The sequence below is a fragment of the Eucyclogobius newberryi genome, unplaced genomic scaffold (genome assembly GCF_026437365.1).
Source record: "Eucyclogobius newberryi isolate DKJ021-1_F unplaced genomic scaffold, fEucNew1.0.hap1 SCAF_10, whole genome shotgun sequence".
NCBI classification, from domain to species: Eukaryota; Metazoa; Chordata; class Actinopteri; order Gobiiformes; family Gobiidae; genus Eucyclogobius; species Eucyclogobius newberryi.
The window spans coordinates 21,896,745-21,914,062 of record NW_027315724.1 but is presented as its reverse complement, the minus strand read 5'-3'; the positions used below and the strand labels follow the sequence as shown (position 1 = coordinate 21,914,062).

At 42.8% G+C, this 17,318-nt stretch overlaps 1 protein-coding gene across 1 annotated transcript in view; it reads left to right on the top strand.

Moving 5' to 3' along the window:
* The first annotated feature begins 1,130 nt into the window (after window positions 1-1,130).
* Window positions 1,131-17,318, top strand: part of cbl (Cbl proto-oncogene, E3 ubiquitin protein ligase) — a 17,569-nt gene continuing 1,381 nt past the window's right edge. Inside the window, exons 1-16 of the mRNA XM_072462956.1 lie at window positions 1,131-1,527; window positions 3,495-3,742; window positions 8,653-8,799; window positions 9,135-9,291; window positions 9,639-9,760; window positions 10,063-10,200; window positions 10,430-10,517; window positions 10,590-10,721; window positions 10,867-11,085; window positions 11,565-11,696; window positions 12,103-12,507; window positions 12,942-13,030; window positions 13,112-13,300; window positions 13,377-13,465; window positions 13,570-13,812; window positions 16,143-17,318. The exon at window positions 16,143-17,318 is cut by the window's right edge and continues 1,381 nt beyond it. Of these exons, the coding sequence (XP_072319057.1) occupies window positions 1,381-1,527; window positions 3,495-3,742; window positions 8,653-8,799; window positions 9,135-9,291; window positions 9,639-9,760; window positions 10,063-10,200; window positions 10,430-10,517; window positions 10,590-10,721; window positions 10,867-11,085; window positions 11,565-11,696; window positions 12,103-12,507; window positions 12,942-13,030; window positions 13,112-13,300; window positions 13,377-13,465; window positions 13,570-13,812; window positions 16,143-16,555 (2,958 nt within the window). The 5' untranslated portion in view covers window positions 1,131-1,380 and the 3' untranslated portion in view covers window positions 16,556-17,318. The remainder of the gene's footprint in view (window positions 1,528-3,494; window positions 3,743-8,652; window positions 8,800-9,134; window positions 9,292-9,638; window positions 9,761-10,062; window positions 10,201-10,429; window positions 10,518-10,589; window positions 10,722-10,866; window positions 11,086-11,564; window positions 11,697-12,102; window positions 12,508-12,941; window positions 13,031-13,111; window positions 13,301-13,376; window positions 13,466-13,569; window positions 13,813-16,142) is intronic.

The following is a 17,318-nucleotide window of genomic DNA, read 5'->3' as shown; positions in this document are numbered from 1 at the left end:
AGGCAAATCCAAAATGTCCTTGGAGAACGTGAAGAGGGAAAAAAACACCAAAGACAATTCTTTATAGGCTGCTATGTCTTAGCAGAATGTTTTATATCAAACATAAGAGTAATACATGAATCATGTTCAATTGGAGTCAAACTACATACAAAACATGTTCTACTTTTCTTGTTTTGTCTTTGGCTCCCTCATGGTTGGATAGGCTTTCAACACTTCAAAGACCATGACACAAACATTGAATATGTCTGGAGGCATGATCCAAATAACAAGCCATTAGGGCCATAACCACACATTATTCTTCTAAATATGTTTGTTGCCGTTTAATAAATAAACAAATGCATTTTCTCAGGGCTATATCGTCCCTATGGACCTGCAAAAAGAACAAAAAGGCCTGGAGTGAGCGCTGGTTGCTGACCTGGTTGCTATGGGAGCGTCCCTCTCTAATTGATGGGTGATTGACTGTAATCATAGCCAATGATAAGCTGGGCAGGGCCGCGCTGTTTATTCAGCGCAGACACAGAGAAATGCTCCTGTACTGTTAGTAAAGGCGTGTCAAAGCGTCCTTTGTTGTCAGGGTGACCAGCCTCCTGCAGGTTTTATGAATGCTGCAAGACGCGCGTGCACGGCTACACTCTTGCCGCGCACGCGCACAGAGGAGTCTGTTTTTAGCAGGGTGAACGGAAGGGGACGGACAGGAAAGGCAAGGGCCACACATACACGTCACAGGGGAAACAGAAAAACGCTAGCCAATGTTTAATACCTGCTTCTATTTATGCCGTGTCTTGTTTCTGTGTTTCCGCGCGTGTTTCGCAGTGTGAGTGAGACTTCCTCTTGTGGAAGAGACTGTTGCGTCGTCAGCCACAGCCTCACAGCCTGTGGAGAGCTTCACTGTCACCGCCTAGACTTCACTTCCCGTCAAGGCTCAGCACAGAAACGAGCTGCTGACAAAAAAAAAAAAGAGGAACGACACTGAGGTTTGACGAGAGGAGCGGGCTCACTCCGGTCCAGACTGCGGGCAGCGGGTGAGCTGGCGAGAGGACGCATCGCGGGAGTCTCGAGCTGTGCTAATTAGCCCGTGTGGAGCCCGTGCAGCAGCGGCAGCAGCAGCAGCCCTGTCCCGTGGCTAACACCGGAGCAGCGGCGTTACAGGCGGTAAAAAAAAGACCCGCTTTAGCTTCATCTGGGACACACACATGTCAGCGACACGCATGGGAGCGTTGTGCGGATAGTCTTCCCCTCCTTCCCTCCCCGAGCCCCCCGCTGGACCCTGGCTCTCGGGCGCTGTCCTGACCGGGGGTCCAGCTGCTCTGACCCCGCTCCGCCTGCCTGCCCTCGGCTCTTGGGTCCCGGGTCGCCCTGGACTCCTGGTCCGGCGTGATCATGGCGGGGAACCTGAAGAAAGGCGGAGGGATCATCGGCATGATGAAAGACGCCTTCCAGCCCCACCACCACCACCTCCACACCCACCACCAGCCCGGGGCCGTGGACAAAAAGACGGTGGAGAAGTGCTGGAAACTGATGGACAAGGTTCGTGGGACCACTCGCTGTAGCTAGTCTTCAGCCCCATGCTAGCCGCCGCCGCACACGACACTGTGTACACTGTGCTAACCGCAGCTAATCTTCGGCTTTGAAGCTAGCGATATGGATGCTAACTTGAGCTAATTTGCTAACCTGGTCCTTGCAAGCTAAAGTGTTAAAGGTGCACTGTGTAACTTCTCTGGTGCAGGGTCCGCCAGCTGCTCGTCGTATCCAGGGATGTTTTACAGTAAAATATTAAACACAAATGCCTTTTGTCATTTCTAATGTTAAAACTAACATGAAAAACATATTTTATAACTGGTGAGTGAGCTCAAATCTCCACAGATCTGATCTGTAACTTGGACTGGTGGCGTCACCTGCTTTGTGTCCATAGAGCTGAATCATTTCAATGCTATACTTGCGGAACATTCCAGACAAAATTATAATATCTCCTCGCAGACGAGCAGGTATCGCTCCACCTGAAAAGTTACATAGTGCACCTTTAACTTGCTGCTGTGGGGTCTCAATGTCACGTTCCCCACATGGAGGCAGATCCATATCTCTGTCATTTATTATTTTAACTCAAAACATAGATGTAAACAGTTTCTCAGCGATGATTGCATTTTTAATACTAAGCTCTTCATATATTGCCTATTTATAAAGCCCAATTATTCTTGGTTCACTGGAGGTTTCATAGCTTTTACTTCACGGAAAATGTCTAAAGCAGTTTGACCCAGAGTTTCCTGTGAGACCATCAATGTTAGAGTGAATAAGGAAGACAAGAGACTCTTTTGTATCCTCTTCCTCTTTGAGGCCATAGTTTACTGCACTGACGTTAAGAGAAACAAAAAGGCTGTTAAAAGAACTGCATTTCCCACAGATTGGGTTCATTACATGGCCTGGGCACAGTCTATGGTTCTTTTGCATCTGTGGTAGACTAACAAACCAACAATACCTGTAGATGCAGAGTTAATGGTGAATGGATCACCCCAAATCACTGACACTTGTACTGTAAGAAGATTATTGACCGTATCTGTCAAAGAATCACCAGGCTTCAAGGAGAATTGTTAAATAATGACCTTCTGATGGATGCCACTGAGTAGCTTTTGTTTTTGATCATTTCTGAGAGTTTGACAGCAAATCAAAATGTTTTTAATTATTGTTTTTGTTCTAAGCTGCTATAACGGAGACAAAATAGATATTGATTGATATAGATTTTGATATAGTATATAATAGCCAAAATATTATAATGTTAACTTTATCATTAAAGTGTAAATCAAATGAAAAGTGAGAATCTAAGAATAATGTTCTACAACCTGAACAGAACTAAAACTAAACGGAACAGAACTAAAACTAAACAGAACAGAGATATAAATGGCACTAATATCACAAAGCAGAAAAGGTAGTTTCCTGTGCTGTTGTTGGTTTGATGTGATGCTGTTAAAAAGTAGTGGTATTTTACAAATCCATATGTATAATAACTGTAAAGTCCAGATCAGAACACAGACATGTGAACAGATGGACAGATATGAATGCAGTGGTTAAAAAATATCCATAAAACTGCAATGACTGCACGGTCTAGGTCAACTGGCATAGTTGCAATAGTAAACTAGAAGACTCCGAAACTGTACAGTTCAGCATTATAAGAATCATAAACAGAAAAAGTACACTAAGCAAGCAGCGGGCGGGTGGAAAGTTGATAAATAAAGTAACCCGAGATTGTGTTATAAGATCATTATTTACATTCGTGCTTTTGTATTGGCCTGAGACATTTTCCATCTAATCAGTCTTTTATGTATCTAGTTATTTTCTTTAGTTCAAATTGCTTGGCTAGTGAAATCATTTACTCATTTTCGTTTCTATTGTGAGACGCGGCGAAACGAGCGCTCAATAACGTGACTTTTCCAATGCAGCAGTGACTTTTGAAGTTCCTCCACCTGCCTTATCTTCCCCCGACATCCTCTCTGTTCGTGCAGGTGGTGCGTCTTTGCCAAAACCCCAAGCTGGCTCTGAAGAACAGCCCTCCTTACATCTTAGACCTGCTCCCAGACACCTACCAGCACCTGCGCACCATCTTGTCACGCTATGAGGGCAAAATGGAGACTTTGGGGGACAATGAGTACTTCCGTGTGTTTATGGAGAACCTCACCAAGAAGACCAAACAGACCATCAGCCTGTTCAAAGAGGGCAAAGAGCGCATGTACGAGGAGAACTCTCAGCCCAGGTAACGGCACACGGCTCACAATCGCATACATCCCAGTCTCTTATAACCACGCTGAAACCATCTCTACTGAAGGAGTGCCAATGGTCGCGGTTTGCTCTAAGAACATTTGCGGTCAGGATGGCACTCGTAAAGTTGCATACTTTGCTTCTGCATACTTTGATGTCTCTGAAAGCTTTTTGTTTTGTTCTAACTTAGTCATGGTTATATTTGGCAGAACATAATTGTTCCATGTACAGACATCTACAGCTGGTAACATTTTTCGTCTTAAGGTTAGTGCAGCTAAATATTGGTTCAAAATAACAAGCTCAGCAAGACTGAGGGTGAGCGACAATGTCTTTGATTCTGCTGTTAAAGCTTTTAGTCTTGCCTTTTCTCTACTTGTTTCACACACTTTATAATGTTTAATTCAACAAGTGAGTCAATGTTCCAGAACACAATTTAGCTGGAGCCCCTTCAGGGCACAGTTTCTGGCACTGTGGCAGTCTGATTCGGGTAGAGGAATGTTTGGGTAGAAGGATATCAAATATAGTGGGTTGATGGACCAAACAAGCCAAAATATATATTTTAAAAAAAGTTTTTAGTTTACATTTTGATATTAATGTGATGCAATTTGTAGTTTCAAATATGCATCTCTGTAACTCAAAGTAATTTTGCATCAAGAAGCTGTTCAGAAAGGTGTGTGTGTGTGTGTGTGTGTGTGTGTGTGTGTGTGTGTGTGTGTGTGTGTGTGTGTGTGTGTGTGTGTGTGTGTGTGTGTGTGTGTGTGTGTGTGTGTGTGTGTGTGTGTGTGTGTGTGTGTGTGTGTGTGTGTGTGTGTGTGTGTGTGTGTGTGTGTGTGTGTGTGTGTGTGTGTGTGTGTGTGTGTGTGTGTGTGTGTGTGTGTGTGTGTGTGTGTGTGTGTGTCTGTCTCTGTCTCTGTCTCTGTCTCTGTCTCTGTCTCTGTCTCTGTCTCTGTCTCTGTCTCTGTCTCTGTCTCTGTCTCTGTCTCTGTCTCTGTCTCTGTCTCTCTCTCTGTCTCTCTCTCTGTCTCTCTCTCTCTCTGTCTCTCTGTCTCTCTGTCTCTCTGTCTCTCTCTCTGTCTCTCTCTCTGTCTCTCTCTCTGTCTCTCTCTCTGTCTCTCTCTCTGTCTGTATAACTTGAACTTCAGGATGGGCTTCTCTGAGCCATCACTGTTGTTTTGTCCTAATATCACACCATCTTCCTTATACTAATGGTGCGTTAGTATAAGTAACAGTGTGTACATATCTATCAGGAGGTGTGACGGCATCAACACTTCCTCTGTGTTTTCAGTTCTTGTTTTGCTCTGAGCAAAGTCTAGTTTTGTCTTGGCCAAAGCTAAGTTTGGAACTCTATTTAGATGATTTCAATATCACAAAGATGATAATAAACATTTATATTATTAGTTGTTTATTCAATATTACCATGCGGTCTTATGCTTGTTCTCATTTAGATCAATACTATTAAAAAAGTGCAAATGTCGTCCCAATTATGTTATATATATTTTTATATTATTATAATATATATATATATTTTTTTATATTATATTATATATATATTTTTTAATTCAATGCTTTTGCTTGTTGAACTGAGTATCTAGTTTTAATCTTTTTTTCATGAAAGTTATCACTGCTATTACAATATTTTACTTTTGGCATTGGGTTAAAAGTCACAAGTTGCTTTTTCAAAATGGAAATAGTTGGTGACAAATTCATGGCAGGTGTGGTTTTGTTTTAACAATTATGTTAAGTCTAAAAATACACCGAGGGAGAATTTATTTGGCTTTTCATGCAAAATATTCTAGCAGATCTAAGTTAATGCCTTGCAACCAAACTAGGGTACCTCTTTTTGTTTTCAGCCTGTTTGACTGTAAACATTCTGCTAAAATACAAAGATAAAATATATATAACAGATATAAAAAATAGCCACATGGCGGATGACATTATGACATGGTTGAATGGTCTGTTCAAGCTCTGTCTTCACACACTGTTATTCACTTATAATGTAAGTTTATAATGTTAAGTTTAAACCATTGTACATTTACTCCAAGTATAACAGCACTTCTGTTATACTTGGAGTAAATGTACAATGGTTTAACTGTCCAAGCCAAGGATGAAACACCACTTGGCACAAAATAGTCAATTTTGTATGTAAACTCTTCTTTAACAAAGATTTTTATGGCTTTAAGCTGTAAATCTTTCACATCATAAAAAATGCATTCCAGACATACTTTACTGGCATTATTACAATAGTCGGTACAAACAACTTCCTCTTTAACGGCAGATGTACTTTCCGACTTCAACTTTAGAGATTTGCATGAATATATTTGTAACATTAGTGAATTGAATTAACTATATCCTGAAATTTGAATAGCATTTGTACTTGGCAAATGTCAGGTGCACCCGCATATTTCATATTTCCAGTAAAGAGGATTATCTTTGACAGTTCCTCATCTTGTTAATAAGATATAGAGATAAATAGTTTGCATTTTTGTTTCATTCATGAAAGCACATCATGAAAGGGTTCTCAAAAGTGAGCGGGTTACAAAGAAAAGAGGCATTTCTGTTGACCCTGTGGAAGTGTTGGACATGTAAAGCTCTGCTAACACTTCAGAGGCTGCAGTTACTCCTGTTTTAATCCTCTGCAGCGCTATGCTTCACACACAAATAGCAGAGCATCATCATCATGGTTATTTATGTCCCTGCAGCCTCAGCCAGCACCTCACGTCGTCCTCACACTATTGGGTCATGGTGATTAGCATGATGCAAGCCGTTAGCATCTCTGCCCTGTGGATCCAGCCTGCACTTGCTGTTTTATCACCTGAAGATAACGGAAGCATCTTAAAGTCAGTCAACTGCATAAAATGGGAAACATATTTGCTGCATATATTTTAGTATATGATGTGTGATAACTACAGATCTGTTTGACTAATCTTGAGTTGCTTTTCATGAGAAAACATGTCTCCAAAACTTCATGTCTGATAAAAAAGACAGTTGACTAAATCAACATGATTTAATCATCTGTTTTCAGCCTTTCTGTCTCACTGCGTGGAACAGTCACTGCAGTGTGAACATGTATGTGTTGCCAATTTCTTATTTAAACTCTACGTCTAAGAGCATTCAACTTGGCGTTTTGTATTTCTTAGTACAAACAGAACGGACTGAACCATGACCTTTTGGAAAAATAAGGAAGTTGGTCTAAGTTTGTTATAAAAATGAAGCCTCTGCACATGTTTGATCAGCATTTCCCATTTTAGTCTTGACTGTAAAGATAATACAGCTGTTTGATGCTTTTCCAGCGCCTTGTGCTGGTGCCAGTTCACACAATCTCTTGGTGTAATGGTGAGCGCTGCTTCTGCAGTGTTTTAGTGCCGTGCAAAGCTGGCTGTGCTACCTTATCATCGCCAGCAGGAAACAGGAAGGGAGCAGCCAGCTGCAGGGTCAGAGGTCAGCCTATAACTTAAGGGGGCTAACAAAAAACTGTCCTCAAAAAGACACAACTTGAATCTACTTGTGATTATTAGAGAGGCTGTCTAGAGACACTTATCTTGGTATAGATTCTACATTTCAAATATTTCCACTCTTAAACCTCCATTCTCTGCTTTAGCCTAAAGGTCATGGGGTTATTTCCTGTTCCAGGGGCGCAGAGTTACACAGAACACTGTGTAAACCAGTGTCAGGTGTTGCTAATAAAATGTAATTTGAAAATGTGTATTTTTATAGTGCTTAAACAATATATTTATTATTTTTATTTCCTGTTCATCCTAACTTATCCCTGGCTTACCACTTGATAGGAAAAGTCCAAATGATTATGGATGGATGAGGGTGGTCCTACAGTATATGGACCTTATTTTTTGTAAAAGCTTAGTAACCAACATTGTATGTAGCAATTATTCTCCTTACTTTATTGTTGAGCATCTCTGATTGGATGTGGACTGACCTATATGTCAAAATTAAAGCTTTAGATTTGTGTGGGGTTAGTTTTTCACATAAAACTTTGAAAGATGTGTTCAGTCCGTCCAAACTGTGCATGTAGCTTTAAGGCTGGAGAGGCCAGAAGGCTTAGGAAGCAGAGCCACTACAGAGGACCCCCGCTGAGATGAAACCTGCTGAAAACAGTACAAATGCAGTGCACCAACCTTGATGATGACACATACACCAGCATGAACTTTGAGGAAATGCCTAGGGTTGTTGGAGATTGCAATAGAGCACCACTGATCCATGTTACCTGAGCTTCAAAGTCGTCCAGCCTCTGCATGTGATTCTAGGGTGGTGCTGTTGACTTTAAGTAGGCAGAACAGTTGAAAAGATTACAAACCATTCTCCGATTCTGTGTCTACATGCATTGTCACGAGACAAGGTAAAACATGTTTTTTTAATTTTCCCAAATGAACAGTCATCCAGCAAACATTTCTGGCGGTACTCCGGCAGCATACACTAATGATATTCATCCTTCCTCAGTCACTGTCCTGTTGTCAGTGCTCTCATAGGGCTGCTAGTGTAGTGCAGGACAGCTGCAGAGGAGCTACACTTTCTTAGCTGCCCATCTCATGCATGTCAATGCACTCGGGGCCAGAGCACTGCACAGTCTCCCTGTGTGTCGCCTCATAAATCATGGCGTCCCCACCACTTCACCTCTAATGCTGCTGAGATGGGCAGTAGGATTACAGTGGCACTGAACATCCTCTTTCATTTATGTCTGTTCATATGGTTTTACAAGTCCTTGAAGCCTTGATAAATCTATTACTATTTCAGTTTAGTAAAAATGCACCAACATGACACCCTGTGTCACTTCAACTTCCAGTCTGCTGTCAACACCACCCTTCATGCACATTTGTATTTCAGGAAAGACATCTCCTATTATTGTATGCTTTGGTGCACTGTATAAAACTATGACACTCTCTCCTTCTACAGGCGAAACCTGACGAAGCTGTCACTGATCTTCAGCCATATGCTGGCTGAGCTGAAGGCCATCTTCCCCAATGGCTTGTTTCAGGGAGATAACTTCCGCATCACTAAAGCCGATGCTGCAGAGTTTTGGAGACGTGCCTTTGGGGACAAGTGAGTTCTGTTGCCTCTAACTCCTGTAGGACCTCCACATGGAGACATTCCCAATGCAGGAAAACAAGTGGAATTTATTTACTTTAAAATTCCTTTTCTCAATCAAAATCTCATGACCAAGAAAAGATTATATCTTCTAGTTGGATAAAAACAAATTATCAATTTTGGAAAACTCCGATGGCATCCTTCCCCACAGTGATTTAGATCATGAGAAGACACAGATCATGATGTGTTACACACAGTAAAGTGAAAAGAGAAGGCGAAATTCAGTGTTTTTAAATTGCTTTTTTAGTTCTGGTGATGAGTGTTGCTTGTATTGTCTCGTGTTTGTACAGGACTATTGTGCCTTGGAAGGTGTTTCGTCAGTCTCTGCATGAGTTTCATCCCATCAGCTCAGGGTTGGAAGCCATGGCTCTCAAGTCCACCATCGACCTCACCTGCAACGACTACATTTCAGTGTTTGAGTTTGACATCTTCACCAGGCTGTTCCAGGTAGGACACACGCAACACTTCTCATTGCCCCTGAAGTAATATGTTTATAAATGCAACCATATAATAATCCGAGTCAATATTATCCAAGAGTTCTAGTTGTTGTGCCATTTTTTTTGATCAGTTTGCTATGCCACAAGGCAGATACTAATGTCCCATTAGTTTGGAGTCATTATGTCCTTTATAATAGAGCAGGTGCTCTAGCACAGAACGATTTTAAAAGAAAGTAGGACAGAAAAAAATAGAACGTTAACACTGACATTGTGAAATGTCGGCATGGGGCGTTCAGCGTTTGTTACACGAGCTCTGATGACCACTGAGTGAGTCACACTTTTTCTTTTTCTCTGAAGCCCTGGTCATCGCTGCTGCGGAACTGGAACAGCTTAGCAGTTACTCATCCTGGATACATGGCCTTTCTTACGTACGACGAGGTCAAAGCACGTTTACAGAAATTCATTCACAAACCTGGCAGGTGAGACTTCAGGAAACAAAGAACTTTTGTCTTTTCAAATCCTGTGCATCATAGTCTCATGTACTCGACATTGCAGGTCCTTTTTTTCTGTCCAATAATAGCCTGTGGTTAGGGCGGTGTGAAGCTCTTAGTTAAAACATGCGTCATGTGTTGCTATTGGAGACCACCTAATTATGGTGATGTTTGCAGTACAGGACCTATCTTAATGCCTTCTCTGGTTCATGAGCAAGGCTATTGTAAGCTAGCATGAGAAATGAAAGCAGTTTATTGTATTTTGATCCCTTTGTGTTGTTTCTGTGCAGTTACATTTTTCGACTGAGCTGTACACGGCTGGGCCAGTGGGCCATTGGTTATGTGACTGCAGATGGAAACATCCTCCAAACTATACCCCACAACAAACCCCTTTTCCAGGCTCTCATTGACGGTTTTCGTGAAGGATTGTAAGTGTGGTTTATTACCGCTAACTTTCATGAATCTGTTATCGTCAAAGAAATGCACTTAAATGATACCACAATGCTTTTTTCAAATAATGTCCAGGCTTTGTATATTAGGCCTGCTTTATTCACCGCATAAACGTCTTCCACACTGAATGAATCGTGTGTGATGCCGTATGCCTCTGTCCCGTACTGAGCAGGCTCTCTTTAAGCTTTGTGTTATTTGTACACACAGTTATTTATTCCCTGACGGGCGCACACAGAACCCTGACCTGACTGGACTGTGTGAGCCTTCACCTCAAGATCACATAAAAGTCACTCAGGTAAGTCTTTTTGAATGGGATGAACATAAACGTTACAGTCGAGCTCACGTTTGCCTCACGTTTTCCCCTCAGGAGCAGTATGAGCTGTACTGCGAGATGGGCTCCACGTTTCAACTGTGCAAGATCTGCGCAGAGAACGACAAGGACGTGAAGATCGAGCCCTGCGGTCATCTTATGTGCACATCGTGTCTCACCGCCTGGCAGGTACTGTATGTAGGAGGACGCCGGGGCCTGCGTGGGATGGCTGCCCAAAGTCTGTTTCAGAGCAGCAGGAGAAATGAAAAAACCCACTGAACCGAGCGAAACTGCTGGCGTTTCGACTCATTATGCCCGATTCTCTCTGTCGCAGGAGTCGGAAGGTCAGGGAACGGGCTGTCCATTCTGTCGATGTGAGATTAAAGGTACCGAGCCCATTGTCGTGGACCCGTTTGACCCCAAAGACAACGGCGGGGGCTGTGGGCGAGGACCCTATGGGGCAGAAGGCGCTCCCTCTCCCAGTTATGATGACGACGACGATGACAGACTGGAAGATCCACACCTCATGATGAGCAAACTCGCTTGTAGCAAGGTAAAGGAGGGGAATGGATTCTGGCACACGGGTCCGGTTAGTGACAAAAACGGGTGAAGCGTTTTGATGCGTTTGTGAACCTTGACAGATTCACTCCAGCTTCAAACCGAAGAAAGCTTTTATCTTTTAAGTCGAGACCCCGTTCTGTTCTTCACTGACTTCTTCTCTTGCTGCTTTAATGTGCCTTTCTCAGACACTGGCTTTAATTATCTTGAGAACCAAAGGCCAAATTATAATATGAACAGCTTCATCATGTCCAATGTTTCTGTAATAAATGATAAATATGCATTACGTTTGTTATCAGCAAAAGCTATATTTGATTGAAACATGTCTACCTTGTATCTAGGAACACAGTCAGGTCATGTTTGTCATCAAAATCGCACATTTTCTTTAATACTTTCTGTGGCTGTCCATGAACACAGGACTATCTGGTGCTGTCGTACATTTTTAACTTCATATGATGATGTTTTATCATTCAGGTGGAGCGCCCCCCTTCACCGATGTCTGTCGCCCCACAGTCATCTCTTCCCCCTGTGCCACCGAGACTAGACTTACTGCCACCGAGGCCATCAAATCCTTCTGGAGCCTCTAGTCCAGGGGCGTCCAGCAAGGTAATGCACTCTCACACTGGCCCATTACTGTGCGGACGTTGTTCATCGAATGTCATTGATTCTTACAAATGAACGGTGGCAAAGAACGTAAAATATGGACAGAAAGAATGAGAAAATATTAGCTGCCATACAAAATTTCACTACATATCGAAATTTAGATAATAATGTAATGATATGAAGTGAATATTAACAAATTTCTCTTATAGTGGCTATGCAATTTCACATTTGTCAGAGTATTTTGCATTTAAAGACATGTTTCAACACATTTCGGTTGGATTGTCTCCTGACACCTGACCCCCCTAACCCTATAATATCATCTGATTATTCTATTGAGAGATTCATGTTGTTGCTCACTCTTAGGTCTATCATCATAGTTAAACTGACTTTCCTTGGTATGGATTTTCAGGCAGCACACAAAGACAAGCCTCTCCCGTTGCCTCCAGCACTCAGAGACCTGCCCCCGCCCCCTCCCCCGGACCGCCCATACGCTGCCGGGACAGCCGCCGATGTGCGCTTACAGAGGCGGCCCTTACCTTGCACTCCAGGGGAAGCTCCTCGAGATAAACTCCCTCCCACTCCTCCAAACCGACCACTGGCGGACTGGAACTCGCGGCCGGTTCCCAAAGCGCCCACTCCCTCCGCCTCATCGTCCTCATCCTCCAGTTCAGGGTCAAGTCTTGGGGTCGATTCACGATCAGGTGGTCGGGAGCTCTCCAACAGACACTCCCTGCCGCTGGCACTGCCCTCTTCCCTGGACACGCGCTCCGACTCGCCCAAGAACAGCAGCTCGCCCTGTTTGGAGCACCAGCTGGTGAGAGCCACACACTAGGAACCTCTTACAGACAATTCTATGTAGTATCAACTGTTCATAAAAAAAAACTAGGGCAGCAACTAACAAGTGTTTTAGTAGTCGAGCGGATTCACTTCGATTTGGTGGATTTAGTTTTCCATTAATTGTCAAACTATTGTTGCTAATGTACGGTGAGACTTTTAAAATACATTATCAACCAAATAGAAGGGTGACCAAAGGCTTCTAGATGGAGAATATTTACAAATAAGTATTATTTATGAAAATTAGAAATTCTATTGACATTTTTGTTTAATAATGGCATTATCTTTGTGATAAAAGGTATTTTTCTTTGTGTTTTAGAGTCTGTATAGTCCAGACAATGATTAGGACAATCAAAACGCATGTTAATTCCATGTACCCTTGTTATCTTTTAACTGGAATGTCTTTCTTTGCAGAATTTAGCTGCAATTGTTGGTCAAGATTATGACAACCCCAAAGTCAAGCCCTCAGCTTCAGCCAATGCCATTTACTCCCTGGCCAACAGGTACTTGTGGCTGTTCTACTGCTGCGGGACATTTGCGGAATAGTAACTTTGTGTGATTATGATCTGATCATTTGTGCTCAGGCCTTCTCCGGTGCTCAGACCGTTAAGCGCTGATGAGACACGGGATTGCGGAGAAGAGTCCGAGTACATGATCCCCTCGTCCCGGCCTGTTCTCCCCCCCATCACACCCCCATGCGCTGCCGACACTGCCCCAGTGCCACGAGCTCCACAGCCTGTGCCACAGAGCCAAGCCGCTCCACTCACCTCACGGTACAGCGAAGCACTTCTGACTGGAGTGTTGTCCGCTCACAGCCTGTGCGTGACTGTCTTTGATCTATTGCTGTAGGATCGCACTGGCAGATTCGGAGGACGGACCTCAGACGTATGAGGCCATGTACAACATCCAGACCATGTCTCAGCAGGCCACAGATTCAGGTAATTGGGCTGTTGAAATTCTTGACTTTCAGGTCTAATGTTGCCTCTGTTGTTAACACGATCCACATATATATTTCCACACACTCCTTTTGTTCTGTTTGCAGACTACTCCGAGTTGCCTCCCTTGGCCCTGAGCAATGGCCCCAGAGACCTGTCATCTGAGGAAAGCGGAAAAGAAGAGGAGAACAGTTACGACTATCCCAAACCCAGAGTTCCGCTGGCTCCGACGCGCCGCACCCTGTCAGAGTTGGGAGGATCTTCATCGTCCTCTTCATCAACATCTTCCAGCTCCTCGTCTGTAACCGCTTTCAGTCGCCTGTCTCTGGACTCGGACGCCGGTGTCGGACGTAAGATTTCTACCATTTTTAGTTTGCAAATGAATGGTCTTGTTTTGGGCCAAACGCGCTCCTCGGGCCGGCTCCCTGTTCTTCCCCGTCAGGAGGAGTTCAGTCGACCTTACGAGCTGAGGGATATTTACTCATGAGGACAGATCACTCAGCGGCTCATGTTTAGTTAGAAGCCGAGGAGATGTCACGCTTTGCACGCCGTGAAGTAAATGAAGGTCACATGTTAGTTTGTTAGTTATTTTGAACATTACAGAGAAAAGAAACGTGTAAAGTTTTGTTCAAAAAGGAGTGGGATGAAGTTATACACTTATTAAATCCCACCCCTATTTGATGCTTCCTGCTGTTTTTGCTTAACAGTCTGCTGCAGAACATAAACCATCAATAATCATTATATAATAACACATTTACATCTCTCTCATTTATTCCCTGTAATTATTGAAGATGTTCATCCTATTTTATATTTGAATTGTCTTCAAATAGAATGTTTTATATCCTCACATATTCCATAATCTTACCCCACGAGAGGAAATACAAAATCTTTCTCTTCTCGTGAGAGTCTTATTGATTTTAGAAACTTCCCCTCTCGATTTTTAAATTGTTTGTATATCATTTGGTAAAAGGTTATTACTTGCTCTGAACATGATTGTTGCTGCTAAAAATGTTCTGTGAGTTTTAATAGCTCTGATTCAACAAACGATGGATGAGTTCCTGATAGCCAACCTTCTGTATGAGTGTGTAACTGTAGTTATTTCCCCAGATCTCTGCACTGTTGAACTAATATTAATGAGCAGTACAACATATGGTGCAATTTATAATCTAATATATGTTTTGGTTTATTTAGAATAGATTTGTTTCTTGACATCTTGCCTTGCATGTATTTAATTCAAGATTCAAAGCTAAATTATTCAAACGCTAACGCTGTGAACTCTAAAACTAGTCAAAGTGGCAAAATATTTTAACAGTATTACAGAACACAGGCAAACTCTGCTGCATTTGTCACTGTAAGAGGCAGTGAAGGGCCTGAAGCGCCTTCAATATGAAATACAATGTCTGGACATAAATGATGCCAGTTGAGCTTTTAAATTTATATTTGTGGAAAAATGAAATAACAGTTTTTATTTGATGTTGCATTTAAATATTGACATTTTAATCAGTTTAATGCGATTAATCGTATTTTTAAATAATAATAATAATTACTTGACAGCTATACTTATTACTTTTATTAAATGAAACCTCTTAACATTGTGGGACCACATTATGGACTGTCTTTTTAAATGTATCCAAGTACTAAGAATACTACTCCAGAAGGAATAAATGTAAAGTTTGTAAAAGGTGATGCAATGTTGGGCTGGGCCATATATTGTTCATGATGTTTTGTCATTTGATTTCAGGAATAGGAACATTTGAATCTTGTGATATAATTGCACGGGCCTGAGGATGCAGCTAATGACTAAAGATGCATAGATCCTGTGGAACAGGCATTATTAAAACATTCATGACAGAACAGGGCTGTGAGCAGTGCAGCAGAACTTATATATTATAGATGACACTGTTAAGTCCAGCGTAGATTATATAAGATAAGATAAGATAATCCTTTATTGTCCCACATGGGGAAATTCCATTGATGCAACGCAGGTAGATACAGAGATAGACACAGAAGAAAAGAACAAATAACTTATAGGAAGTTTGAAAAACACTCTCAGTAGAAGATCTCTTATAAAAATCTTAGGATGTCCGACGGGATAACGTGACGATCTCCGGGTAAGACGACTGTTCTCCGCAGTTTCATTAGTTCCTCCTTTGTGTAAACACGGTACGGCGCCAGCCGGGGGGGCTCGGAGCCAGGGCACATCGCGATGACACGAAAACACTCAATCCAGCCGAACAAAGTCAAAACAAGTTGAATTAAAGCGATATATCACGTTCTCTTTTGCTTCATGATAAACATTTCGGGCCATATGTTTTTTTCTTTATCAACTTAACCTTTAACCTTGAGTCAATGTTACACATTTAATTCCTCTTCTGCTGTGGATGAACATTTTCCACCTGTGATGATAAAACCCAGCGTCTGCCTTTTTAAGATGTGAGCTGCTGTAGAAGAGTCAGTGCATTTAGCTGCTCGGCCTGTCAGCACGTCTGAGTGCTTCATTAAAGTAAAGCAGTGGAAAGGTCATCCACTTAACTCTACATAAAGTATCCTAATTCAACCTCCATTTGACTGTATTAAAGCTGTTTTATATTTATTTCTAAACCACATCAGCAACTTGATGCATATTTCTATAATTTGAAAAATGCATTAACTTAAAAGTTCCCTCTTTGTGCCTTCACAGCCTTCACAGAATCTGTGGAAGCCCCAGAGAGACCCCCCAAACCTTTTCCAAGGCGGATCAACTCTGAACGTCGGTCGAGCCCCGTGCCTTCGGTGCCTTCGATGCCTTCGGTGCCTTCGGTGCCTTCGGTGCCTTCGGTGCCTTCGGTGCCTTCGGTTCCTTCGGTTCCTTCGGTTCCTTCGGTGCCTTTGGTGCCCCTGGTCCCCCTGGTCCCGGGCCCTTCAGGCAGCAGTGGCATGGGGGGAGAAACCAACCCTCAGATCAGCAGTGAGATTGAGCTGCTCATGAGTCAGGGCTACTCGCACCAGGACATCCTGAAAGCACTGATGATTGCACAGAACAATATAGAAATGGCCAAGGACATCTTGCGTGAGTTTGTGTCCGTTCCTTCTGCTGCGCATGTGGTCACATAGCACTGTGCTGCTCTTGCCTTGTCAGCTCAGCCTCAGTTGGCTTGTTGGGAGTCCAGCCTGAGCCGCATGGCGCCACAGCACTGGTGTTGGTACCGGCGACCATCTCCTCCCTGTGGGTTTTTGGCTGTTGCCGCATCTCTGGGATACAGTACGTGCCCTGCACTCCATGCGCTTTTTGAAACCGTGTTGGGCCTTGGTCACGGGCTCAGTTTCTCTCTCCCGAACCCTAACCAGGACAAAGTGAGTGAAAGTGGAACACTGATGGGACACAATGCAGTAACTATCAGAAGAACCCTTCTTCTGTTATGAAGCTTCTTGCTGAAAATGTAACCGACACCTCACAAAGTAAAACTAAAATGTTTGTCTATATGAAAATTTAATATATAAGTAAGTATATATTAAATGTGTGTAATATATTCTGTCTGTACTTATACAGCGGTTGGTACAAGTGATTGTAGACGGCGCTTGTTTGACCGTTTCTTGTCACGAGAGGTCTTCTGGAGTCACATGGTTCTCAGCAGAGCTCTTTATGAAGTCAGGCTCTGGAAAACACTTGGGTACGATGTTTTCTTGGATTGTTTTGTCATATGGTTAATTCAAGGTAGCATGATGGTGGTTTTAGGTTCAACGGTCCTTAGGTTGTGTCTGTTTGACCTCTGACCTCTTCTTAAACTGACTCCTGTGAATGTGGAGTGAAAAGGACTTGCAGAGCCACACACCAGTGTGAGCTTTGTCAGTGTGTTCTTTCGAGGTGTCAGGGGCG